At 39.3% G+C, this 27,547-nt stretch overlaps 1 protein-coding gene across 1 annotated transcript in view; it reads left to right on the forward strand.

The window, feature by feature from the left end:
* Positions 1–27,547, forward strand: part of LOC144593899 (disrupted in schizophrenia 1 protein-like) — a 44,883-nt gene that overhangs the window by 9,912 nt on the left and 7,424 nt on the right. Inside the window, exons 5-11 of the mRNA XM_078400030.1 lie at positions 250–370; positions 3,053–3,285; positions 4,425–4,479; positions 12,981–13,083; positions 14,316–14,504; positions 20,158–20,218; positions 24,051–24,306. Of these exons, the coding sequence (XP_078256156.1) occupies positions 250–370; positions 3,053–3,285; positions 4,425–4,479; positions 12,981–13,083; positions 14,316–14,504; positions 20,158–20,218; positions 24,051–24,306 (1,018 nt within the window). The remainder of the gene's footprint in view (positions 1–249; positions 371–3,052; positions 3,286–4,424; positions 4,480–12,980; positions 13,084–14,315; positions 14,505–20,157; positions 20,219–24,050; positions 24,307–27,547) is intronic.

Below are 27,547 nucleotides of genomic sequence, written 5' to 3' on the forward strand. Positions count from 1 at the left end.
AGATGTGATGACAAAATGATTGAAACTCTAAGACAGTTCAATAACAGTTGAAATATTAGTTGAACTATTTTCATGTATAGCTGCTGGATAAAATTTAGGTATGAATCAAAGACATTCAATAACTGATATGTAAACACAAGCCGATTGTACTGGAAGTCACCTTTAATAACCAAAGGGTTTTTTTTTGTGCTTATCTGCTATTGAGCATTCTTAAATTTCATATGTGTCATATGTCTAAATTGCGTTCAGGAATGAAGGGAATTTCTCGATGGGAAGTAATGAAGATAAATATTCCGATTCAAACTATGATAACCTACAGATATCATGGTCAAGGAGAAGTCAGCTTATTCAAGATAGACAAGAAATACAGGTTTGTGTTGCAATGTATATGCTCAAATGTAATATTTTATGTAAATACTATGCCTAAAGTAAATATTTGTTTTTCTGCAGAATATTTCTGAAAATAGAAATTCATGATTATAAATGCAGGCATAATTGTGAAAATATAATTAGCACAGATGTATCCGTAATACAGAGCTAATGTGATTGTAAATTAAAAATGCTGTAAATTATATGCTGCTAGTTTTACATTTGTGGTCTGAGAAAATTGCCTGCAAATGTGTAGGCTTGCTCTAAACCTCTTCTCCCCTCTTTTCTAAGGCATGTTATAAATGAAATAATTTGCATTTAGGTAGAACTCTTAAAGTGCTTTAAGGAGCATTCAAAATTATTTTGTAAGGAACTTTGTGAACAACTGACTTAATAATGGAAAGAGTGGTTAGAAGATAGTAACATTTAGAGTAACAGTAATGGGTGAATGAGACTTGGTTTAAGTTAGGATAAGGGCAGCAGGCTGTTAAATTAGCTCTACTTTATGGAGGGAAGAAATGGAATACTGGCTAAGAAGGAGTTATAGTATATGTGTGTAGAAGACTGTCTAGAAGACACTGGAAGACACGTCGGCTGTTATTTGTGACTTTGAGAGCTTTTTCAACGGGCATTAATGGAAAAGTGTTTGAAGCATTTCAGAAATGATGCTGAAGAAAAACAGAATGATTTGGGAAATGACGTTTAAGGATGGGTGCATGGAGATCGGGGTGTGTGATGACGAATCCTCCCTTAGGGCCGCTCCGATCCCCTATCACTGACAGGCATGCCAGAGGAAGCTTACGATCAGCATCACAAACAATGACTGACTGCTAGAAAATACTGGCACTGGAGCAAACTGAGGTCACAGGCAAACGAGCCACAGCTGGGTCCAATTAATAGTCATTGGACCAAATAATCTGATCCTGGTCAGCCCTACCTCATAAACCCAAGATTTCCAGCTAGGAGGGAGAAGGAGAGCAAGCTGCTGGAATGAATCGAAGTTTGCCTGTGCCTGCCTACTGATGTCATGGGAAAACGCCAGGAACAAGTCCATACCTACAGTGCCAGAACTCTTCTTGTCCCAGGCTGCAGCATCCATGGAGGCCAGAAGAAAGGATAACCACTCCGAACGTGCATCCTCTATATGAACAATATAGAGTACATCAGCATTATTTGATGGGCAGACACATTACTCTGGTCCAGCCAGAACCGTTACACACAGGCCCGCAGCTATCTGAGACTCGACCACTGGCATGTATGTATGGTGATGTACGCCAAGTTTCAGTTGCCTGTGTATTTCTACATTGAACTTAACAAAAGAGTACTGGCATGTCCCTCTGTCCCAATCTGCTAAACAGAAATTAGCCTTTTAAACCCCGGCTTATGGCAGTACATGTTTTTTTCTCTTTGGTCTCCATGTGCCGCTGCCACCTTGCAGCATATGATAGAAATTATCCTCCGCCCCCACCGCTGTTATGCTTGTGGCCTACCTGGACGACGTAGTCATCTGCTTGGAAGACTGGGATGAAAACCTGCTGCTTGCAACCAACCACATTGGACAGTCAGAGGCACAGTACCTGTTTTCCTTGGCCCACCAACAAGATCCAGATATATGCTTTCTTGGGGTTGGTTGGATATTACTGTCGTTTTGTCCCTTTTTTCTCCTCGGTTGCAGCTTCCCTCTCAGACCTGACAAAGAAGGGCCAACCAGAGAAATTACAGTGGGCAATAACAGCAGAAGAATCCTTCCTGAAGTTAAAAACAGCCCTCACTGGTGAATCTGTACTGCACAATCCTAACTTCAACAGGCCTTTCATTGTGCTGATGGATGCCTCATTGCTAATCAGGCGTCATAACTGACGCCACATGTGTTAGTTTACAAGAACAGAGGTATCATCTTTTTATTTTGAAAATGGCTGCACTAACAGATTTGAAAGGGGGAGGATGATAACTGAGGGATGTGAACTCCTCAACATTTAGATGATGTGAAAGGAAGAAAATTAGCTTGGAGTGAGCAAGAGAGGAAGTAGGAAGGAAACCAGAGGAAAACGATGGCTAGAGCAGGGTTGTGAGTTCAGGGAAGTTTAGCTGATTGGAAGAAAACAGCTTAGCTTTGCACTACTAACAAATGTATTAATGAAAACTCTGCACTTGTTGTAGGAGTTGAATGTAGAGGAGTTACAGAGAGGTTTAAGAATACTATATTATTGGATTTTAAAAGTCGATCTGAAAACCATTTGGATGGGCTTGCCTTTAGCTATAGTAACAAATATACAAGCTGCAAAACATCGGCTATAAAAGTACAATCTGTCTCAGTAAAACGCCTAGACATAGTATTTTTGTTCATTCATAGGTTCTTGATCATTATCAAAAGTTGGACCATATGTCACTATGGATTCATGAGATAAAGGCCTCTATTCCAAGCTTGACCCCTATTCTTTACACACATTGTTCCTAGTAGAAATTGTTTCTAAAACAAATTTGGCAAATGGAGGAGGAAAATAATGAGTAATAAAGCACATGTCAACATCAGAATAAAGTAACTCATTGAACTGAATTCTAATTTTCAGACAGTTGAATGAATTGTTACATTTCAGTTATTCTTATTGATATTACTCTGAAAAGAAGTTTGTATTTCACTTGCTGCTAAGTAACCCATTAATGTATTTAATCACAAAACCAGAGTGAAATTGCGGATATTAAGGAACGGCTTGCATTGTTGGAAGCCAGGGATCATCAGCTGAGTAGAGAAATAGAAGAAGGAAGCAGACTAATAGAATTGTGTGACAGTGAACTTATTTCTTTACCAACCACATCACCAAGTGAATTGCATGACCTGCATAAGACATTGGAAGATGTTCTGCCTTTAAGAAATAAAGTCCTTCTCAATGCAGAACTGCCTGAGGATATAAAAAGGTAAAATAATATTTAAATGTCCACTTTTGATAATCCAGCTCCTCACACCAAAGGCTTATAAATGAAAAGCTAAATGCAGTCCTGTTTAGATTCTCTGTAACATTCTTAAACAATTCTCATTCAGTTGAATATCTTGAATTAACTTCTTGTATTTGGGTACATAATGTAATTAAGGGCCCACAGACTGCTGCAAGGTAAAACCCATTAATTTTTCTTTGGTGATATTCACCAGGAACAAATTATTGGCCATGGCAGTGGATATAGTCCATTTTTATTAAAACTGTGTAATATACAGATACACTACCGATTTTTCTGGAAACCGATGGGCTGGCACCTCCTTTAATCTGGACAAAATTACGAGAACGCATTTGTAATTATTTGGAAAGTAACTACATGGTTTTCAAATACACAGGACGTGATGTTAAAATCCAAAGTGCCACCTCTTAAATTGCTCCCCGGTGGTGATGGAAGGCTTAAGCACTCACCTACGCTCCTCCGACGTTGAGAAAGGCTGGGCAGACACGTCATTGGGGTTATCAAGTGGGCTCCTACTTTTGTCAACGTTTTGCTGACTGGGCCCACAAAGTCTCCAGTAGGTGGTCCCAGAACCACCCCTCTCTGCATCTGCCTAGCCGGTTTATTTGGGAGACCAGATGGGGTCTTTCCTCTTCAGCCAGAGCCACTGGCTACTCCGCTCTGCCACCCCTGATGTTTCCTTGATGGCCTTAATTAATTAGGTGTGGCACGGGTTGGGTGGACTCCAGCCAAGGGTGGTCTTTTAAATTAAATGTAAACTATATGCATTTTTTTAAAAATGATGGGAATTCTGAACATAATCAGAATTAGAGATAACTGAGGGAAAGTGGAATGATTCTAAATGTAATGAGAAAGAACATGGATGCTAATGGAGCTAATAGATCAAAATATTTCAGATCTTAAAACTTCTAAAAATTATTATATTGATAGGTATTCCACTTTTTTTTCCTCTCACCGGAAGGCTTTTAAAGTCTAAACATATGTTTGCCAATAATAAGTAGTTTTTATGAACATTGGGTTCAGGAAATATAAAAATGGACTTGTGGATGAAAGATGATGACTAGGGTGTGTGTGTACGTGATAAATCTTTTTTTTCTTTTAAGCCTTCAGAGAAGAGAACACATGTTAAGTATGGCTATAAAGACAGCTGCTTCCAAAGTAAGTACAATAATAAAATCTTCCAGATTTACTCTCTTTATCCAACTGATTGGTCTTAAACTGTAATTTTTTTGAGTTACGTTATTCGTTTTTGTTAAATTTTTAAAAAGTAGCTATGTACTTAACCAAATAATATTAGGAAGTGAAATGTTTGGCTTGATGTGCCTACTCTAGAATGGCTTGGCTGTAAAGAAGGTACATGTTGAAATTTAAATATATTAGTAGTGTCTGTTACTTTTATGGTAAGACTGAGCCCTCCAACCAGGTACCACCAAAAAGTAATCTCTACAGTAAAGTATTTTTAATGTCTCGTGTGATGATTCTTGGTCTTCAGTTGTTAAATTCCAACTTATTACTTATGCAATTAAACATTTTGGCTCTCAATATAAAACTTGAGGGGGCTAGCCAACTTTCTGTCATATTCTGTAAATCCCGATTAAAAAATGACCTGTTCTGAAAAAAACTAATGTCTACACAATGCCTACACTCAGAATTAGAATGAGCTTTTATTCACAATGCAGATTTTTCAAACTCAAAAATCATAACATTCAAAATATTAAAATGCTTGTTAGAATTCCCCATCTTACATCAGTCTTGGTTAAGACCAAGAAGGATTACCAGGATCAGATTTTCACTTGTGTAGAGATCAGAGAACCTAAGTTGTTTTCCTTATAGTTAAGAAGCTATAATAATTGTAAATTCTTTTATTAAATAGTATACAAGCATTCACAGTTATTATATAGTTTTAATATGATTATTACATGCATTTGGATTAACCATGTGGCGCTGCACAGTGATGCAGTTAATAGAGCTGCCGCCGTAGAGTGCCAGAAACCTTGGTTCAATCCTGACCTGTGGTGCTGTTTGCGTGTAGTTTGCACATTCTCATGTGTCCATGTAGGTTTCCTCCGGGTACTTGGGTTTCCTCCCACATCCCAAATATGTGCAGATTTGTAGATTAATTGGTCTCTATAAAAATCGCCCTGAGTGTGTAGGAGGTGGATGTGAAAGTGAAATATTATAGAACTATTGAAAATGGGTGATCGATGGTCGGTGTAGGATGAAGAGCCTATTTCCATACTGTATCTTTACATTCTTATTCACTAACCAATCCACACTGATAGCTTTGCACCACACAAATCTCTATCCATTGTCATCAACTATCATTTTTATTCTCCTTTGTGTTTTGTTAGATATTTCCATAAATAAGGACATAAGGTCATGTGATAGCAGCAGAATTAGGCTATTCGGCCCATCAAGTCAAGTCAAGTCAAGTCAATTTTTATTTGTATAGCACATTTAAAAACAACCCACGTTGACCAAAGTGCTGTACATCTGATTAGGTTCCAATGGGAAAAAAATGAAACATACAGTAGCACGCAAACAGTTCACAGCACCTCCTCAATGAGCCTCAAACGCTAGGGAGTAGAAATAGGTTTTGAGCCTGGACTTAAAGGAGTCGATGGAGGGGGCAGTTCTGATAGGGAGAGGGATGCTGTTCCAGTCTAGTCTACTCAAGTCTACTCCGCCATCAAGTCTACTCCGCCATTCAATCATGGCTGATTTATCTCTCCATCCTAACCCCATTTTCTTTCTTCCTCCCCACAACCCCTGACACCCGAAACGTGGGTGTGTATACACTGATCAGCCAAAACATTATGACCTGATGAGCCAAAACATTATGACCACCTGCCTAATATGCTATTGGTCCTCCATGTGCAGCTCCATACGGAGCAGGGTGCGATGCACTGTGTATTGTGACACATTCCTCCCGTGACCACCATTAAAATTTTCTGTGACTTGTGCCACAGTAGACCTTCTGTCGGTTCAGACCAGATGGGATAGCCTTTGTTGCCCTTGCGCATCGATGAGCCTTGGGCACCCAAACCCTGTCGCTGGTTTGTGGTTTGTCCCTCCTCAGACCACTGTCGGTAGTTACTCACCACTGCGGACCAGGAGCACCCCACAAGCCTTGCCGTTTCAGAGATGCTCTGACCCAGTCGTCTGGCCATAACAATTTAGCCCTTGTCAAAGTCGCTCAGGTCTTTACTCCTGCCCATTTCTCCTGCATCCAATACATCAACTTCAAGAACTGACAGTTCACTTGCTGCCTAATATATCCCACCCCTTGACAGGTGCCATTGTAACAAGATAATCAATGTTATTCACTTCGCCTGTCAGTGGTCATAATGTTTTGGCTGATCGATGTAAATACTACTTGCCACATCATCTAGTGGTCGAATTGAGTTTAATATTCTTAACCCATATGTAATCAGCTTTCTTCTGGATTTCAAAGTGATATTACAATGTCTAGTTTTACTCTTTACAGAAATGTGTAAAAATAATTTTATATCTACTTAAAAAAAAATCATTGCATCATTTGATCATGTATTTGGTCGGCTTTCCTTACGCAGCAGAGAAGTAAAGCCAGGCTGCTCATTCATTGTAAGATTATACCTTTTTTGTTTAGTTTAGAGATACTGCGCGGAAACAGCCCTTCTGCCGACCAATGATCCACGCACACTAACATTGTCCTATACGCACTAGGGAAGATTTACAATAATACTAAGCTAACCAAGGAGATCCCAGAGAAAACCCACACATGGCATGGGGAGAATGTACAAACTTCGCACAGACAAGTACCCGCAAACAGGATCGAACCTGGATCTCTGGTGCTGTAAGGCAGCAACTCTACCGCTGCGCCACCATGACGCACCTATTTTTGTAAATACTGTAATTTTGTAAATCATATCATATTTGCATTTTTTCTCTTTTCATCAATTTTGTCCTTCTAGAAATAAACAGTACTTGTTTTTTTTAGCCTTGTTCAACTACATTGCTACATTCAGTGAATTGTATATTTGTACTCTCGACACAACAACAAAGGAAGTAAGATTCAGATCATCCTATAATATATATATTTAAAACTCAATAATGAAGACCATGAAGCTACCTGATTTCTGCAGTAACCAATTTGATCTTTGTAGTTCCAATAATGGCTTCTGTTTATATATATATATATATATATGAAAAAACAAAATAATTCCACTCCAGCAAATTACCACCCCCAATTGTCCATTCTCTGGGTGAATTTTCCTTATCTCAGTCCGAAATGGCCTACCCCTTATTCTTAAACTGTGACCCCTGGTTCTGGACTTCCCCAACTTCGGGAACATTTTTCCTGCTAAGCCTGCCAATCCCTTAAGAATGTTATGGTTCTATAAGATCTGCTCTCATCCTTATTCCACTTACCCAAATGAGTGCTGCTCTAACAACATTTAAGCTCAAGACAAAGTGATCCCCCTTCATTGTTACCCAATTTACCATCCTAAACATGAATTCTCTCACCAATGTATCAAAGCTGCCGTGAATGCCATCTGCAAAATGCAGATACACAACAAGCGCTGCTTCCACTGTGACCTCCACTGCCAAGGTCTCGCTGGTTGTGCGTGGTAATACTGCCACCTGCAGGTTCCTCTGCAAATCACTCACCCTTCCTCAATGGAAATATATTAAGACTAGCATTGTTAGTACTAAATGCTAAAAACTTCCAGTCCAACGGCCTTGTGAATACCTCACCAGAAAGATTGTCATAGATCAAGAGGCATCTCGATATAATCGTGCGGCCAGTTAGGGATGGACGATAATTATTAGCTTTGCCTGCCTTATCTTATCTAACTATCTGTCTATCTACATATATATATATATATATGTATATATCACTAAAAATCTCTGTCTGTTTGTTTGATCATGCCTGTTTGATGACACCTTATTTTTGTGCCCTCGTCATACGATAGCATGACAATTTTAGGACCACCTTACTCACCTTAGTCCTGGGGTCACAATGCAAGTTTTATTCAAATTGGTCTTATATTTTTAAAGTTATAGACATTTTAAAGTTTAAAGTTTACCTTTTTTCAACTGACGCTGGCCGTGTTCAGCGTTCGACGTCACAATGGGACATGCCCGAGTGGCGGCCAATGGGGGGGGGGGGGAGGATGCTGAGTCGACGAGCTGCCGCTAACTCACCCACTTCATCCCCCCTGAGCCCCCTTCCTCCGCTCCTCCCCTCCCCCCCACTCACCCACTCCATCCCCCCTCAACCCCCCTCCCCATCTCACCCACACCCATTCCATCCCCCCTCAACCCACCCACTCACCACCCCCCACCCCTCCCCCCCCCCCCCCCCGGAGGACATTGCTGTGTTTTCGACGTAGGGGAGGGGGAAGATATGGGGGGGTTGAGGGGAGGAAGGGGGTTGAGGGGGGATGGAGTGGGTGGGGGGAGGGGAGGAGGGGGTTCAGGGGGAATGGAGTGGGTGAGTGGGGGGAGGGGGATAAGAGGGGTGGAGGGGGATGGGGTGGGTGAGGGGGGGGTGGGGGGGAGGAGGGGAAGGGGAGGTTGAGGGGGAAGGGGGGGTTGAGGAGGGGAAGGGGGTTGAGGGTGGGAGCGGGGGAGGGGATGGTGCTAGACCAATGAAGGAGAGGTTTGGGGGGTTGAGGGGGGATGGAGTGGGAGGGGGAGTGAGGGGAGGGGGTTGGAGTGGGTGAAGGGGAGGGGGAGTGAGGGGAGGGGGTTGGAGTGGGTGAAGGGGGATGGGGAGGAGGGGGGTTGAGGGGGATTGGAGTGCGTGAGTGGGGGGGAGGAGGATAAGGGGGGATCGAATGGGTGAGTGGGGGAGGAGAGGGTGCTGGACCAATGCAGGAGAGGTTTAGGCCCAACGGGTCCACTTGGTCTCGTAAATTAATTAAAAATAAAGATCTATTCATTTAAGCTCATTCAGATTTGTTAAAAATTGAATATAATGTATTGTAAAATTCTGGTAATCCGGCATTTAGCTTGCTCAACAATCTGAATGTGAGCTGGGTTTCCAAAATGCAAATAGTTTATGCCATCAGAGCTGGCATTGTCTCCCTTACTGTTTGATTCTGAGTGATTCCAAAAATACATTTATTTAATTGGCTTTCCGTGACTTCAATGTTGGGTGAAGTACTTTCTTTCAACCGCAGCTTCTAGCTGCTGGTAAATCTGCTGCCAAATACCATAATTCTTTTTTTTAAATCAAAAACATAGTTAGTTTGATGCATGGGATGAATGTGTATACTGGCATTTGAACGATCATATGGTACTATGATTTTAATCACATTTTTGAGCAAAGATGCTGACAGCTTAACAGCTCTCTATTTCAAATATGAATCCTGATTTTTATATTCAAGTTCTCTTGAAATTCTCCGAGCCTGGGAAATCTGGCAGGAATGACCAGCTCTAAGGTAATAGCATTCCTTGTATGCCTGGAGGAGCAGGCACGTTCCCCAATCTTAATAGGAAACCTGTAAGCACTGCTTGGTGGATCACAGGCTTTCTCTTTTCTCCATCGGAATCGTGAACACCACAAGCTCAAGTCCTCTCTTCTCCTCCACCACCTAGAGTCATAGTCATACAGCACAGAAACAGGCCCTTCAGCTCAACTTGTTCATGTTGGCCTAGATGCCTCATCTAAGCTAGTCCCATATACCATGTTTGGCCCATATTCCTCTAAACCTTTCCTATCCATGAACCTGTCCAAATGTTCTTTAAATATTGTTATTGTTCCTGCCTTAATCACTACCTCTGACGCTTCGTTCCATAGACATAACCAGCCTCCGTGTGAAAACATTGCCTCTCAAGTTCCTAAGAAATCTTTCCCCTCTCGTCTTAAATCAAAGGCCTCTGGTTCTTGATAACTGTACCCTGGAAAAGGACTCTGTGCATTCACTTTATGTATTCCTCTCATGATTCTATTTGCTCCACAGTCTCCTGCAGTCCAAGGAATAAAGTTATAGCCTGTCCAACCTCTTCCTGTAGCTCAGGCCCACGATTCCCGCCAACATCCTTGTAAATCTTCTCAACACTCTTTCCAGCTTAATGACATTGTTCCTATAACAGAGTGACCAAAACGGAACACAGTACTACAAGTACAGCCTTACCAACATCTTGTACAATTGTAACATAACATCCCAATTTATATACTCAATTCACTACTGATGAAGGCCAATAGGCCAAAAGCCTATCGACCTGTGATGCCATTTTCTGGGAACGATATACTTGAATGTCGAAATCACTTTGCTCCTGACCACAACATGCATTAATCATTGTCTTCATTGTGTTTGAGTTTCCTGTTAAACTTTGGCTTATCATTTATTCCTCATTCTCTTTTCATACCTCTCATGCCCTGATTTCTCTCACTCACCTCCCCTTGCCACTCTCAAATACTTGAAATGGCTCGTATCTCTTACTAATTTTTTGTGTTTACCAATCTATTTCCTCTTGTTTCATCAGTATTTCATCTTAATTTTCTATCCACATTGCTGAATTGCTGTTCTTTTGCTTCCACTGCCTTCCCAACCTCCCAACGCCCCAGAAAACGAAGCCATGATTTTTCATTTCCAGTTGCAAGCTTTCTTTTCTGATTTGGTTTATCCAGATTATTACATTCTTTTCACCTCTCACCCGTCCTGGCCATCCTGGTCTTTTATTCTCTCTCTCATAATTGCTCTGTTTTTCCCGTGAATCTTGGTCTCCATATTCCCGTCGTACTTTTCCTCCACTCCCACCTCCTTTCAAACAACATGTGTATGCCTGGACCTGAACTCTTAACCTCAATTTGCTTGGGATGTTTATAAGATCTCTGTCTGCGATTGTACAACACTTTTTTTCCGGAAACAGTCAGCCAAAATGTCAATAAAGAAAAAAAAAAAAAATTCCAGCCAAAGAAATCAAAATTTACTTCCAAAAATGCTGGAGTTACTTAGCTAGCCAAGAACCATCAGTGTAGAGGGAATCAGAGTTAATGTTCTGATTAATGGTTCTCAACCTGCTGTGTTCTCAATCCCAGATGCTGCTTTACCCGAGTATTTCCAACACTTTCTTTTATTTCAGTCTGTCAACCTGATCACTGTCTAGGTTAAATGTGAGCAGAATAGAATTATAATGAGGTTTATTTCGTGTTCTTCTTCTATGCCTGTATGAAACTTTGCGATTCTTCAATGTACAACAGAAGTCTTTATTACAGTAACTCAATGCTGGCAGCAAGACAACTAAAATGGCTGCCACCCCACAATCTGACAACACACTCCGCACTGTGTACAGCCAAGATAACTATGTACAAAACATCTCCCTTTGTCCTGTACAGCGCCACCTGCTACACGGGAGGATCTCCCACCCCACACAGTACACCAAACATCACAGTTTAGTTTTATTATTGTCATGTGAACCATATCGTAGTACATTGAAAAGCTTTGTTTTGCATGTTATCCAATCACATAATACTATACATATATACAATCAAGCCAAACTTAAATACAATACATAAAACAAAGGGAAAGATACCGAGTGTAGAATATTGTTTCTGAAACTGCGGAGAACGATGTCTGCAATGGGGTAGATGTGAATCGGACAACACCTTAGCTTATGAAAGGACCGTTCAATAGACAATAGGCAATAGGTGCAGGAATAGGCCATTCGGCCCTTCGAGCCAGCACCACCATTCAATGTGTTCATGGCTGATCATTCTCAATCAGTACCCCATTCCTGCCTTCTCCCCATACTCCCTGAATCCGCTATCCTTAAGAGCGCTATCTAGGTCTCTCTTGAAAGCATCCAGAGAATTGGCCTCCACTGCCTTCTGAGGCAGCGAATTCCACAAATTTACAACTCTCTGACTGCAAAAGTTTTTCCTCATCTCCGTTCTAAATGGCCTACCCCTTATTCTTAAACTGTGGCCCCTGGTTCTGGACTCCCCCAACATTGGGAACATGTTTCCTGCCTCTAACGTGTCCAATCCCTTAATAATCTTAAAGGTTTCAATAAGATCCCCTCTCATCCTTCTAAATTCCAGTGTATACAAGCCTAGTCGCTCCAGTCTTTCAACATTCGACAGTCCCGCCATTCTGGGAATTAACCTAGTGAACCTACGTTGCACGCCCTCAATAGCAAGAATATCCTTCCTCAAATTTGGAGACCAAAACGGCACACAGTACTCCAGGTGCGGTCTCACTGGGGCCCTGTACAACTGCAGAAGGACCTCTTTGCTCCTATACTCAACTCCTCTTGTTATGAAGGCCAACATTCCATTGGCTTTCTTCACTGCCTGCCTTCAAATTGAGATCATGTTGTTAAATCTGTCAGTAACCTTCTTGGTTTTTGCATTTCGACCACATTTTCTGTGGTAGCACTCCTTCCATACTGGTTTTAATAAAAGTTTCCTTGTAGTTTTCTGATTTTGTTGAATGTTAAAACAGTTGGCTGATTTTTAAATAGAATCGTACTGCTTAGAAATGGAGCCTTCGGACTGCCTTGCCCATGCAGATCAACATGGCCCATCTACACTGCCTCACCTGCCTACGTTTGGCCCTAAACCTATCCAATGCCAATACTAATATTGTTGTTTTCAAACTTTGTGTTTTTTGAAACTGGACCTTAACTTAGCTTTCATTAATAGTTGTTGCATTTTATATGTTCAGGTCTGCAGCAGTCAGAAGCTGTGCAGTAACTTCGGCAAGAAAGTAAGCGATATTGAAACACAACTTCTAACTCTCTTGGAAGCTAAAATGTTAGCCATATCAGGTAAGTTGCAAATTATGTAATCAAAATGATAACTTTTTTTCAATTTTTACATCCATTGCACTTTAAGTTTTAGAGTACTGTAGTTTCTTAGCTCCATTATTGTAACCTATTTTGGAATCTTTGAAAATTCCATCATGCAAAGCAATATTATTATTATCAAAAAGCTATCATTAATTGGAATTCATAGCAGATTAAGATTATTATCAGCACATATTAAGAATAATTACACTGAACTTATTCCAAAGTTGGATAATCCAATAAAATGAAAATATACATAACTGGGCTGACTTTAAAACTTGCCACGACCGATGAAGAGAAGCACACCATATGTCTTCTTTACCACTCTGTTTACTTGTGTTGCCACTTTTAGGGAGTTATGGATTTTGAACCCAAGATCCCTCTGTACGTCAATGCTGTTAAGGGTCTTGCCAAGAATCAGATATTCTCCCTTTTATTTGACCCCCCCCATAGTGCAACACCACTCATTTGCTTGGATTAAACTCCGTCTGCCATTTCTTCCCCCATTTCTGTAATTGATCCATATCCTGCTGAACACTTTGACAGTCTTCCTCACTGTTTGCAACTCCTCAAATTTTGAATTGCAAACAACCAGTCCAAGCACAAATCCCTGTATAACAACACTGGTCACAGACCTCCAGCTAGAATAACACCCTTACACCACAACTCTGATTTCTATGAGTAAGCCAGTTCTGAAATCAAATGACCAAGTCACTGTTGATCCCATACATATGCCTTCAATTTAAAATCATTTTATTTTTAATGTATGTTAGGGGTTGGATTTTCCAGAACTTGATATGCTTACAGCTGTAAGATGGGTTGAACCTGTTAATTGAATTGGTACAATTGATTTGTTTCCACCCAGCCTAGTAGGCTCTTCAGTGAGATTCCTTTTCCCCCACTAGTCCTTTCTTCAACTACTGATGAATTCCCATCTCCACTATCATCTACCAGATCTCCTCAATTGCAGGATTCAGAATGTCAGTTGGGTTGCCTATAGATGAGTAAAAAACCTCAAAAAAGATTTAAGAGTTTCAGGACATTGGCACAACTCTGATCTTAAAACAACCCCTACTGATCTCAATCATTGCACAAACTTGCATTTGGGATAAAATATACCAATGTATCTTTACCGATTATATTAAGGAGTGAAGATTCTTTTGCCTTGGAATTTAATTATTTACGGTGAATTCTGCATGTTTTCATTTCTGTAGGTCATGAATTCTCAACTGCGAAGGATTGTGCCAAGGAGATCAAATCTTTGACTTCCAATAAAGCTAGACTTGAAGAAATTATCAACGATTTGCAGGGTTTAATCAGTAGTAACAGTCAACAGCTTGAGGCGATCAAGGGGGATTATAGCAGTTTGAAAACTGAACTGGAGCAGGAAGAAAGCCTGTTTGGTAAATTTCAATTGCTTTTTGATAGCGATTTTCCAATTGAGTATTTTGAAACTATAATGATCATAATATCTAGACTATCTAGTGGATGTAAAATTTTATAATTTGTTTCTTCTAAAGATGAACTATTTATAAATCATACAGTTGATATTATTTTAAATCATGCATTTACAAGTCATGCTGCAACATATTTTTCAGCATATTAAATGAAAGGCTAAACGTTAATGGGCTAAATACACTTTTTGGAGCTTGTGGTGGAAATTGGTTAGCTTTAAATAAAAGTTTTCATTCTTCAACGCTATTAAATGTTACATGCTATGTGTTTCTTGTCCTCTAACATTGGGATTGACATGAAACTTTGATCAAATTGACTGCTATTCTAGTTGTGGATGTTATGGCAGTTATTCCATTTTGCTTTCAATTCAGTGGGCTATTGTAATGTAATAAATGTGCTGAGGCATTCGGATGGTTTAGTATCTATCCCACCTTTTATTGCGTATAGCATTGTCCTTTTGACATCGTCCTCTGTATATTCCACTATCACTATTGCCCTCCCCCCCACTATCCTCTGTGCAATACAATGCTTTAAAATTCAAGTTTGAAGTAATGCATCTGGGAATGAGAAAACACGCAAAGAAGCACATGAAGAATAGTAGGTTCCAAGGAAGTGTAGAAGAACAGAGGGATCTAGGAGTGAATGGCCACAAATCCTTAATTAGCAGGAGATAAGGTAAATAAGGACATTTGGGATTCCTGTCTTCATTGTCTGAGGAATAGAACAAGTGAGGGGTTATGATGGTACAATGATTACACATTAGGAAGAATGTGAAATAACTAGAAAAAACAAAATAAATTTATAGTCACGTTGTGGCTAGAGAATTATAGTTATGAAGATTGACCAATTTGATTGGATGTGTTTTCTTTTGAACAAAGGAAACTGGAAGTAGTTTTTATTAAAGCTTATAAAATTATGCGAGTCCAAGAATTATGAACAATGTGTAACTTTTTTTGCTTCGGTCAGTCATGAGGTGATGTAAATTTAATTTAACCAGTAGAATAATTAGAGGTACAGTGCCCTCCATAATGTTTGGGACAAAGACCCATCATTTATTTATTTGCCTCTGTACTCCACAATTTGAGATTTGTAATAGAAAAAAATCACATGTGGTTAAAGTGCACATTGTCAGATTTTAATAAAGGCCATTTTTATACATTTTGTTTTCACTATGTACAGATTATAGCAGTGTTTATACATAATCCCCCCATTTCAGAGCACCGTAATGTTTGGGACACAGCAATGTCATGTAAATGAAAGTAGTCATGTTTAGTATCTTGTTGCATATCTTTTGCATGCAATGACTGCTTGAAGTCTGCGATTCATGGACATCACCAGTTGCTGGGTGTCTTCTCTGGTGATGCTCTGCCAAGCCTGTATTGCAGCCATCTGTAGCTTATGCTTGTTTTGGGGGCTAGTACCCTTCAGTTTTCTCTTCAGCATATAAAAGGCATGCTCAATTGGGTTCAGATTGGGTGATTGACTTGGCCACTCAAGAATTGACCATTTTTTAGCTTTGAAAAACTCTTTGGTTGCTTTCGCAGTATGTTTGGGATCATTGTCTTGCTGTAGAATGAACCGCCAGCCAATGAGTTTTGAGGTATTTGTTTGAACTTGAGCAGATAGGATGTGTCTATGCACCAGAATTCATTATGCTACTACCATCAATGAAGTTAAGTGAGCCAGTACCTTCAGCAGCCATCCATGCCCAGGCCATAACACCCCCACCACCGTGTTTCACAGATGAAGTGGTATGCTTTGGATCTTGGGCAGTTCCTTCTGTCCTCTATACTTTGCTCTTGCCATCACTCTGATATAAGCTAATCTCTCATCTGTCCACAAGACCTTTTTCCAGAACTGTGGTTGCTCTTTAAAGTACTTCTTGGGAAACTGTAACCTGGCCATCCTATTTTTGTGGCTAACCAGTGGTTTGCATCTTGCCGTGTAGCCTCTGAATTTCTGTTCATGAAGTCTTCTGCAGAGAGTGGTCATTGACAAACCCACACCTGACTCCTGAAGAGTGTTTCTGATTTGTCGGACAGGTGTTTGGGGATTTTTCTTTATTATAGAGAGAATTCTTCTGTATCAACTGTGGTCTTCCTTGGCCTGCCAGTCCCTTTGCGATTAGTAAGCTCACCAGTGCTCTCTTTCTTTTTAATGATGTTCCAAACAGTTGATTTTGCTAAGCCTAAGGTTTGGCTGATATCTCTATCAGTTTTATTCTTGTTTCTCAGTCTCGTAATGGCTTCTTTGACTTTCATTAGCGCAACGTTGGTCCTCGTGTTGATAAACAGCAATTAAAGTTTCCAAAGGTAATGGAAAGATTGGAGGAAAAACTAGGTGGTGAGAGCTCTCTTATACCTGCATTAAGGAGGCAATTAAACACACCTGAGCAATTACAAACGCCTGTGAAGCCATGTGTCCCAAACATTATGGTGCCCTGAAATGGGGGGACTATGTATAAACACAGCTGATTTCTACATGGTGAAACCAAAATGTTGAAAATGGCCTTTAATAAAATCTAACAATGTGCACTTTAACCACATGTGATTTTTTTTTCTATTACAAATCTCAAATTGTGGAGTACAGAGACAAATAAATAAATGATGGGTCTTTGTCCCAAACATTATGGAGTGCACTGTAACTTGAGGAAACAGGCATTCCATTTAGAGCCCATTGAGGATCTGGGACATTATACTATGAAAGAATGACAGATGCAGAATCTTTCATTGTTTTTAAACAATATCTTTCTGACCACTTGACATCACGAGGGGGGAAAGAGGAAATAACTTAAATAGATCAAACACTATTCTATGACTCAAGTTGTGCACTGGATTTGTAAATTTAAAGCAAACAATCATGTGGTGTTAAATCTAAACAAATTGAGTTTTATTGCATTTGATACCACCTGCTTTGGGAATGATGTCATTATAAATTTCAGCAAAGTTGAGAAGTTACAAAACGGTTTGGAATGTATAATGCAGCAATAGCACATCCTACAAAGTTTCGATTGGATACACAAGTCACAGATGTTAAATGGTCACAAAGTGTAGAAAAAAAGATCATGGAGAAATGACTTTAGAGAGCTGCTGAAGCAATGGATGCTTTACCAGACGGCGTGCTTGAGACAGCATCATCCACTGGAGTTTCTAGGAAAAAAATGTATTTTCAGTATTAATCAGTTTATTAAGAAAAAAATATTTTAGAAAAGCATGCATGCAAAGAGATTCCTTCCTCAGAATTTTGTTTAAACCATTTCTTGATTCTAGGTTCAATGGAATGTTATCAAACTGATTCATCTGTGATTTTTATTTGAATTAGTTTTTCAGCATCTATAAAACAGTTGGACTACATATGTCTAAAAATATATGGATCAACTATAGAAGTCAAAATTCCCTAATGGTTCAGTGCTTGGATAGAATTATCTGGGGGTGGTTCAAGAACCAGATGGTTGATAGGAGGAATTTCCTGAGTACATTATCAACTGAGTATTTGTGAGCAGCTCGGTATCTGCAACCAGCTCTGTGAATGCAAATAGCTCTTTGGCCCTGAGATGGACGTGTTTAAGTTTGTCAGTCCACTGTGACTAATTTCGATCACACTTCCTCTCTATCTTTTGTGGTCTTGGCCAAATAGGTCGGATGTTAAAATATGCCAATCTGTCAGTCAATTATGTCATGACAAAATAGAATTGAGAATAAACAAAGCTAATGTACCAGTATTGAGGTAGTGGCATGTAACTTACTCCTTTTGCGAGGTCTTGTGGAAGCATTGGAGATCATTTTTCAATGTTCTATAGATTCAGGATCAGTTCCTGTGGATTGGAGGATAGCAAATGTTATCCCACTTTTTAAGAAAGGAGGGAGAGAGAAAACGGGTAATTATAGACCAGTTAGTCTGACATCAGTGGTGGGGAAGATGCTGGAGTCAATTATAAAAGAAGAAATTGCTGAGCATTTGGTTAGCAGTAACAGGATCATTCCGAGTCAGCATGGATTTACGAAGGGGAAATCATGCTTGACAAATCTACTGGAATTTTTTGAGGATGTAACTAGGAAAATTGACAGGGGAGAGTCAGTGGATGTGGTGTACCTCGACTTTCAGAAAGCCTTCGACAAGGTCCCACATAGGAGATTAGTGGGCAAAATTAGAGCACATGGTATTGGGGGTAGGGTACTGACATGGATAGAAAATTGGTTGACAGACAGAAAGCAAAGACTGGGGATAAATGGGTCCCTTCGGAATGGCAGGCAGTGACCAGTGGGGTACCGCAAGGTTCAGTGCTGGGACCCCAGCTATTTACGATATACATTAACGACTTAGATGAAGGGATTAAAAGTACCATTAGCAAATTTGCAGATGATACTAAGCTGGGGGGTAGTGTGAATTGTGTGGAAGATGCAATAAGGCTGCAGGGTGACTTGGACAGGTTGTGGGCGGATACATGGCAGATGCAGTTTAATGTAGATAAGTGTGAGGTTATTCACTTTGGAAGTAAGAATAGAAAGGCAGATTATTATCTGAATGGTGTCAAGTTAGGAAGAGGGAATGTTCAACGAGATCTGGGTGTCCTAGTGCATCAGTCACTGAAAGGAAGCATGCAGGTACAGCAGGCAGTGAAGAAAGCCAATGGAATGTTGGCCTTCATAACAAGAGGTGTTGAGTATAGGAGCAAAGAGGTCCTTCTACAGTTGTACCGGGCCCTGGTGAGACCGCACCTGGAGTACTGTGTGCAGTTTTGGTTTCCAAATTTGAGGAAGGATATTCTTGCTATTGAGGGCGTGCAGCGTAGGTTCACTAGGTTAATTCCCGGAATGGCGGGACTGTCGTATTTTGAAAGGCTGGAGCAATTAGGCTTGTATACACTGGAATTTAGAAGGGTGAGGGGGGATCTTATTGAAACATATAAGATAATTAGGGGATTGGACACATTAGAGGCAGGAAACATGTTCCCAATGTTGGGGGAGTCCAGAACAAGGGGCCACAGTTTAAGAATAAGGGGTAGGTCATTTAGAACGGAGATGAGGAAGAACTTTTTCAGTCAGAGAGTGGTGAAGGTGTGGAATTCTCTGCCTCAGAAGGCAGTGGAGGCCAGTTCGTTGGATGCTTTCAAGAGAGAGCTGGATAGAGCTCTTAAGGATAGCGGAGTGAGGGGGTATGGGGAGAAGGCAGGAACGGGGTACTGATTGAGAATGATCAGCCATGATCGCATTGAATGGCGGTGCTGGCTCGAAGGGCTGAATGGCCTACTCCTGCACCTATTGTCTATTGTCTATTGTCTTTATTTATTAAGTTATCTACGAGTCAAAACCATAAAATTTCTGACAATTCCAGGAGAGACCCAAGAAGATCATGGAGCTGCCCAGCAGCAGCTGCCCAGATATTTAAATGAACCAAAGGGACAATTTTAGACCTGATTCGAAACCGCTCTCTCTGATTGCAGGCTGTTTTCCTTTCTGGCTGTGCAGAACTGTAAGATTGCTTGCCTTGCTTTGAACTAACAACCAACAAATATACAAAAGTCTTATTACTAGGTTTGCCAAAGATCTATTAAATGCTAATAAATATTACTGCATTTGTTTACTTTGCTTTCAATTACAGAGAATAACCAGAGAGAAAGCATTATTAAATATATGGCATTTCTGGAAGACAAACTTCATAGGTAAGGGTATCCATCAAATATTTGAATTTTGATTAAAATTTAGGTTTGAGCACAATTTTATTTTTGTAATCTATATTTATGCACAATTTGAGTTAGACCATTTCTATAAATAAACAATTACAATTACAATTGACAATGAGCTGAATATTTATAGTTGATTGCAGAGCTGAATAGAAAATTGTCATAGAGTTATGCAACACAAAACAGGCTCTTTGGCTCAACTGGTCCATGCCAACCAAGATGTCTATCTGAGCTGGTTCCATTTGCCTGTGTTTGGCACATTTTCCTTCATATCTTTCCTATCCATCTATACTGTTAGCTGTATGTATTGTTAACTGTATGTTTGTGTTATCATTTGTGAGCAGAGCACCAAGGCACATTCTTTGTAAATGCACATACGGCCAATAAATTTATTCTTTCATTCATATCTGTTTAAAACATTGTAATTTTACCCACATCTTCAGCCTCTTTGGGAAGCTTGTTCCATATACCAGCCATTCTCTGTGTGAAAAAGGTCCCTTTAAATCTGTTCCCTCTCGCCTTAAATCTATGATCCCTATTTTTAGACTTCCCTACCTTGGGAAACATTTGCGACCATCCACCTTATCTGAGCCCCTCATGATTTTATATACCTCCATAATGTCACTTCTTAACCTCTTACGCTCCAGGAAAAAAAGCCTTGGACTATCCAGTCCCTCCTGATAACTCAAATCCTTTAGTCCCAGTACCATCCTTGTGAATCTTCTTTCCACCCTTTCCAGCTTAATAATATTATTGCTCTGGCTGAGTGATAGAACTGCACAGACACAACAAGTATGGTCTCATCAACAACTTGTACAGTTGTAACATGCCCCACCTCTTAAGGCAAGTGTGCCAGACATCATCTTCGCCATCCTGCTTAGCCACTTAGGGAACCATGTGCCTGCAACACTAGGTCTCTTTGTTCTACAACACTCTTTAAGGCTCTATCATTTACTGTGCAAGTCCTGCCCTGGTTTAGCCTACAAAATACAAAGCCTCACTTGCTGCCTTAGAAAGAATAAGTAGTTTTGATTATCAACAGAATATTATATTGCGCAGCCCATGTAGTGCCTTAATTGTAGTGTTTGGATGTAGTATTTTTTTGTGGTTGTGGGGGTGGGGGGGAACTATTAAAAAAATGTCTCTTCCGAATGGAGACGCGACCTTTTTTCTGGGTCGTGTCTCCGTTCACGCTGCGGCCTACCATCGGCCAAACACCTGGAGCTGGCGGCCTCCAGCTGGACCATCTGGGGCTCTGGTTCGCAGAACCCGCGGACTGTACTCGCCACCTGCGGAGCTGGCTGTCTTCGGAGGCTGTGGTGGCGCTGCGAGTGCGGCTGTGACTCGCCTTTGGAGGCTTGGGCTGCGGGCCCTGTGGACGTCGGAAGCTTGCAGGTCTCTGGGTGGGGGCTGACTTCGGGAGCTCCAGCAGTAGCAGCGTCTTCGTCCACCCGAATCGCGGGGCTTGGGTCGGCCCGCTGCGGACCTTTCACCGTCCGGCACCGCCTGGAATAGGCCGCGGGATTTCCCACCGCCTGGCAGGGGCTTCAATGTCGGGAGCCCCGACGTGGCAAGTTCGACTGCCTGACTGTGGAAGAAGACGGAAGGAAGAGAAAGACATTCTGGCCTTCCATCACAGCGAGGAGGGACTGGAGGATACTCACTGTGATGGATGTTTTTTGTTTTGTGTTGGTTTTGTGATTGTGTGTTTTATTGCTATTTTTTAATTGGCTCTCATTGTTGACTGCGGGTAATGTAATTTCGTCCAAAAACATGTTTTTGGATGACAATAAAGGCTATTCTATTCTATTCTAGTGCAATACTCTGCTCGCAAACTAGATTTATGTTTAATATGAGCATTTCTTTTAGTATAATTGCTGGAAACAAGCACAAGATGCAGTGATCAATGTTTACTTGTATTAGTGTGAAAGAAGTGACTAGCATGGAAGTATGACAACTGAAATGTTGCAGAATTATTGCAGGAAAAATAATTCAATTTTCATGTATGAAATTTTCAAAATATTTTTGAATATTTATGATTTCCTTATTTTGGTCCTATCATTGTGTAAATGTAAGATAAAGGTTCAAATTCTTACATGCTATAAATGTTTTAGAGTTTGTGTGTAAATGATCAGAATCTAATTTATCGTGGGAATATAATATTGGGATTAATATCTTTCTTGTATTTGGATTACAAAGGAAAGCTTCACACTTTGGAATGAAATATGTTAAATTAAACCGAAAGGAACAAGAATACTTTGAGCCTGATCTGACATCCAGTTCTCAATCTCATAATCTTTCCCATCTGATCCCAAGATCATTTGATTCTTAGAGTGCCAAAAAAATCAGTTGATTTCATTCTGAAATGTTCTGGTGCTCAACCAGCAGTCCGGGCAAAGATCCCAAACATTTACAAAGGTATGCGTGCGGTATTGTTGTTAGGTTACAAGACCAGTATTCGGAGGGCCTGTTTACTGAACAGCTGTCCAGAATTTAAATCTCACATTGATTGCCATCCTGTGCAACTGTCTTAAAATCTTTTGTATTCAAAAGAGGAAAGTGCAATATTCCAGAGACTGGACACTTCCTACAAAGTTCCTGAAGTTAATGAGCCTGTCCTTCACTGTCTGATGTGCAAGTATAAGTGTTCTTATAATCTCTATTTTTCCTTTATTCAGAGGTTAGAATTCGATTAGTCCCAGTCATGAATATACCAAATGATTGAGCACCCATAGCTCTTTGAGAATAATGAAACAAAACTTTTATTTAGCGTTATCTTCCATCAGACACCAGTTGTTATTGATGTTATCATTGTTAGTAGGTAAAATATATTCATAGAAAGTGGTTTCTAAATTGGGCTATTCATTTATTGGAAGAGAAATAAAGAACCAAGCCTTGCATGACTTTTTTTCACAACCATCCGAATCGCTCAAAATGCTAATAGTTTATTTCTATCAAAATGAATTCTACATTTTCCTAATCTAATCTTCATTGACTACTTACTAGCCCATTTGTTTAATATGATTATGCTGCTTTGCATCTCTGGACCCTATTTAACACTTACTATCCCATATAATTTTGATTTACCTACAATGGCCTATCCCTGTTCCTATGTTCCCTGCTTGAGATTGCAAACATGACTTGCATGTTATTTGTAATGTTGTACAAGTTGATAAGAAGCAACTGAATCAACTAATAACTGGAAATAGAAGAACATTTTTCTTGTGCTCCGAGATGTACAAAATATCACTAAAAAAACCATGCTGATACTCAGAACAAGCTAAACCTGTATTAACTTGTACCAGTTTGATTTGTACATTTCTTGGTATTAGTAAAGCTATAATGGATAACTAAGAAAACTAATTAAGTAACAGCATGTCTACAAAAATATTTAAAATGCAGTCAAATGTTTATATGGATAAAATCCAGTCCTATATGTTTTCTGCTTCAAAATTACTTTGACACCAGTATCAATTATTGATTAATTTTATCGTGGATAACACAGTTTTGCTATGGAACGAAAGAAAGCTCCCAGATGATTTAATTCGGCATTTCATAATACAATATTGGTATAATAAAATGGTTGTTATAATCTTCTGCCAGAGTATAATCTTATTTTTGATTACTTAAGCTACTTCATTGTTTAAAATTGATTTCTGATACTTTTTTAATCTGTGCCTGCATTAATGCTTAATGCCACTGATTAAAGAAACAGAAATACCTTACAAGTAATTTAACCAGGTGTATTTTGAACAATAAATAGATCACTTACAGTTTTAACAGAATATTACTACCCTGGTTTTTGTTTCAGTTGTGGAACCCATTTATTTGAGAAAGTGTGGGAAGCGGACTTGGAGACCTGTCAACTTTTTATCAGAGGTTTACACCTGAAAGAGCCCAGTTACCATGCCTGTGAGGAGGAAGAGTACCGAACAGGTGAAGAAGATGAAGCCATTGAAGTTGCATGTTCAGATATTAAGGATACAGGGGATGTCTTTCCATGTAAACAAGATGGACATAATGTACAGTGCTTTGTTCCAGATCAAAAAGAGATTGATTCAAGTGAGGTAACTACTGATTTCTGTATTCCAGTTGTTATTTTATTGATGGTTGACAATGCAATGCCTCAGTTAGATTCAATAACAGCTGATTAGTTCTAGCACAGAAAACTTAGCAGATTTCTTGGGGAATCTGGTCCTTGAATTTCCTTGTACTTGTGGATATATGATAACTAAAAGTAGTTCTTTTGACTGATGTGTGATTGTTATAAACAATTATTGACAGTGTCCCCAAAATAAAACATTTTCATTGAATTCCCAGCTCATTGCACACTTTGCAAAACAAAATCCCATTTGTAGAATAACATTGTAATAAATTGTGTACACGCATCTTTTAATGCTTACAGGGTGTTTGTCGCATATGCTTCAAAATAATTAACTGCAGCAGTTAAAAAAAATCCATTCCCCAAATATTTAAACTTTGAATATGTGTTTTTTAGTTAATTATATGCTCAGTATAAATAAAATTGTATTTGAGAATAATATGTTTTCCTGGATAGAAGCATGATTTTGAATGACTTTTAAAGCAATGAAACCAACTCAGTTTAAATAACTATTTTGAGTTGAAATTTACAGTTATTCTCAAAGTTACTTTAAATTAAATTGCTTTATATAGGAATAGTCTGTGTATGCAAGATTTGACCACTAGCACCAGTCGCAACTTTTCAAAGAGCACTCTGATTGGAATGTATCAAATTATTTTTACTTTAATTAAAAGCATCTATATTGGAAGCATGATGAAAAGCAAAGGAAGTTGGAAAGACCACTGGAAAATTTTGTATAAAAATTGGCCAGTGACTGAATACTTGAGAGATGCAATTCTACCTATTCCACCACCAAATATCTGAAAATAAAACCTCAGCTCAAACAAAAAAACAGAAAATGTGGAATTGCTGGTTGGTTAATTGACTGCTTATAAACGATCCCTTAATGTAGATGTGGCAAAAAGATAAGGCCAGGTGATGGATGTGTGAGAGAAAATAAGCAGCAAGAGAAAATAAGAAGGGGTACGGAATAAGATTGTTTAACTGGACCTGATAGCCTTCTGCTGTGTTAAAATGCAAGGCATTGCAGCCTTCAATACATGTTAGGCAATTATGCCATGGATTAATAAGATTTAGGGAATGAAAATACACAAAAAAAATGAAACGGTAATATATTCAAATGTATTTCATTCATGTTATGAGTTTTGGGAAACAAATTCAGGAAAATATCACAACTAATCAAATTGGAAGAACTAAAAAGGTAGTAAAATAGGATATTTTATATAAAGCCTGCCCCTACTCAGCAGCTCATTACTATGGCTGCAGGCTATTTCCTTAGCCTGTTTTTTTTGTAACGGAGCTATGTAGTTTTTATAAATTAAATAACATCAACTAATTTGGTGACCTGAAATCATATTTTAAAATATCTCTCGCCAAGTGATATTTTCCATATATTATGCCCTTATAACTTTTTGATTTATAAAGAGTCATTGCAACATGTTTATGGTACATTTAGAAGAAAATGGAATATAAATTCTTCGGAAGAGAGAATCCTGTTGCCACTTGAAACCAATTTAATATTGTGGTCCTTTCAAATTTTCAGTTTAGCCACAATAGTTTTACATATATTTACAGTAAAAGAATCTGATAATGCACTATCCAAATAATATATAATAGTCCAGAAAATTTACCAGTTTGGCACCACCAACATTCGAAGCATGCCACATTAACAGACTTTTACTTTATGTATGTTTTTGAAAAGCAAAACTATGTCATTGCTCCTTATCCAAACATTATTCCATCTGTGTTTGACAACAGTCCTTTCTCTTCTTTCTACTGACTTAATTAACAGCCTACCTTATTTTTGCACTACTGCATGCCAATTCTCAGTTTAGATTCTGCATGACGATTAGCAATTTTATAATTGAATCTAATTTTGATTCTTCTCTTGGACATTTAGCAGTATATGTTAAATACCTGAAATTTTCTTTTTAATTCCCTGACCTCTTTCTATGCCCTGCATGCTGTGCAGTGTACACTTTCTGTCCCTTTGAAGGAGAAGCTGACCTTCCCAGTAACCTACTAGATTCCAAATCAGTGAAGGTGAGAAACAGTCAAAGGTAATACTAATACCATCCAGTATTTTTGTAGTTGTTGTCTTTAAACGACTTTGAATATAGTATTTCTCATAAGCATTTTTATTATTTTCTACATTTAGAGGATATCTGTGATCCTGCTCTTCCAGTGGAGAAATTGCCTGAACTGGAAATTCATGTAGGATAATTTAACCAAAGATTTTAACATGAGTCCCGCCCCCTATTTGTCTACATAGAATAACATTATTTGGAAATAATTTGGAATGAACGATTAGAATGATGCCATGTAATTGCTGCATAAATTCAGAAAAAAAAATTTGAATTTCAAAATTAATATTTGAACTGACAATCTAAATAGCTCACTATAATTTGCAGGTGCATTTGATTTTGTCCATTTTTATTATAGGTTATCATATTGTTAAAAAGCTAACTAGCCCCAATACTTAATGTCGTCAATTGAGAAATTGTCTGAAATAGTACAGAAGAATCTAGCTATTAAAGTGAAGGATTAACTGTCTAATAATTGCTATAGCATTAGGAAGTATTAAGCCAGAACAAACTGAGAAGTTTGTAAATTGTAAAGCAGGCGTAGTTTAGTTTTTGGAGACACAAAAGACTCCAGATACTGGAAACTGGAGCAGAAAGCAAGTGCTGGAAGAACTCTGTGTCAGGCAGCATCTGTGGAAGAAAAGGGACAGTTGATGTTCTGGATCATGACCCTCTGGACTGAAAGAGTGGAGGGAAGCTATTTTTAATGAATGGATTAAGTATATGTAAAATTAAAAGTTGCAATCTTTGCTCAACCCAGATATGAAATTAGCTTCTGATGAGTTGTTGCCCATTTTGTACTTCCACCCAAACAAGTTTGATCTCTAAGGTAATTTTTTTTGCCAACAAGTTATAGACAATAGACAATAGGTGCAGGAGTAGGCCATTCAGCCCTTCGAGCCAGCACCGCCATTCAATGCGATCCTGGCTGATCACTCTCAATCAGTACCCCATTCCTGCCTTCTCCCCATACCCCCTCACTCCGCTATCCTTAAGAGCTCTATCCAGCTCTCTCTTGAAAGCATCCAACGAACTGGCCTCCACTGCCTTCTGAGGCAGAGAATTCCACACTTCACCACTCTCTGACTGAAAAAGTTCTTCCTCATCTCCGTTCTAAATGGC

This window comes from Rhinoraja longicauda, chromosome 5, assembly GCF_053455715.1.
Source record: "Rhinoraja longicauda isolate Sanriku21f chromosome 5, sRhiLon1.1, whole genome shotgun sequence".
Classification (NCBI taxonomy): domain Eukaryota; kingdom Metazoa; phylum Chordata; class Chondrichthyes; order Rajiformes; family Arhynchobatidae; genus Rhinoraja; species Rhinoraja longicauda.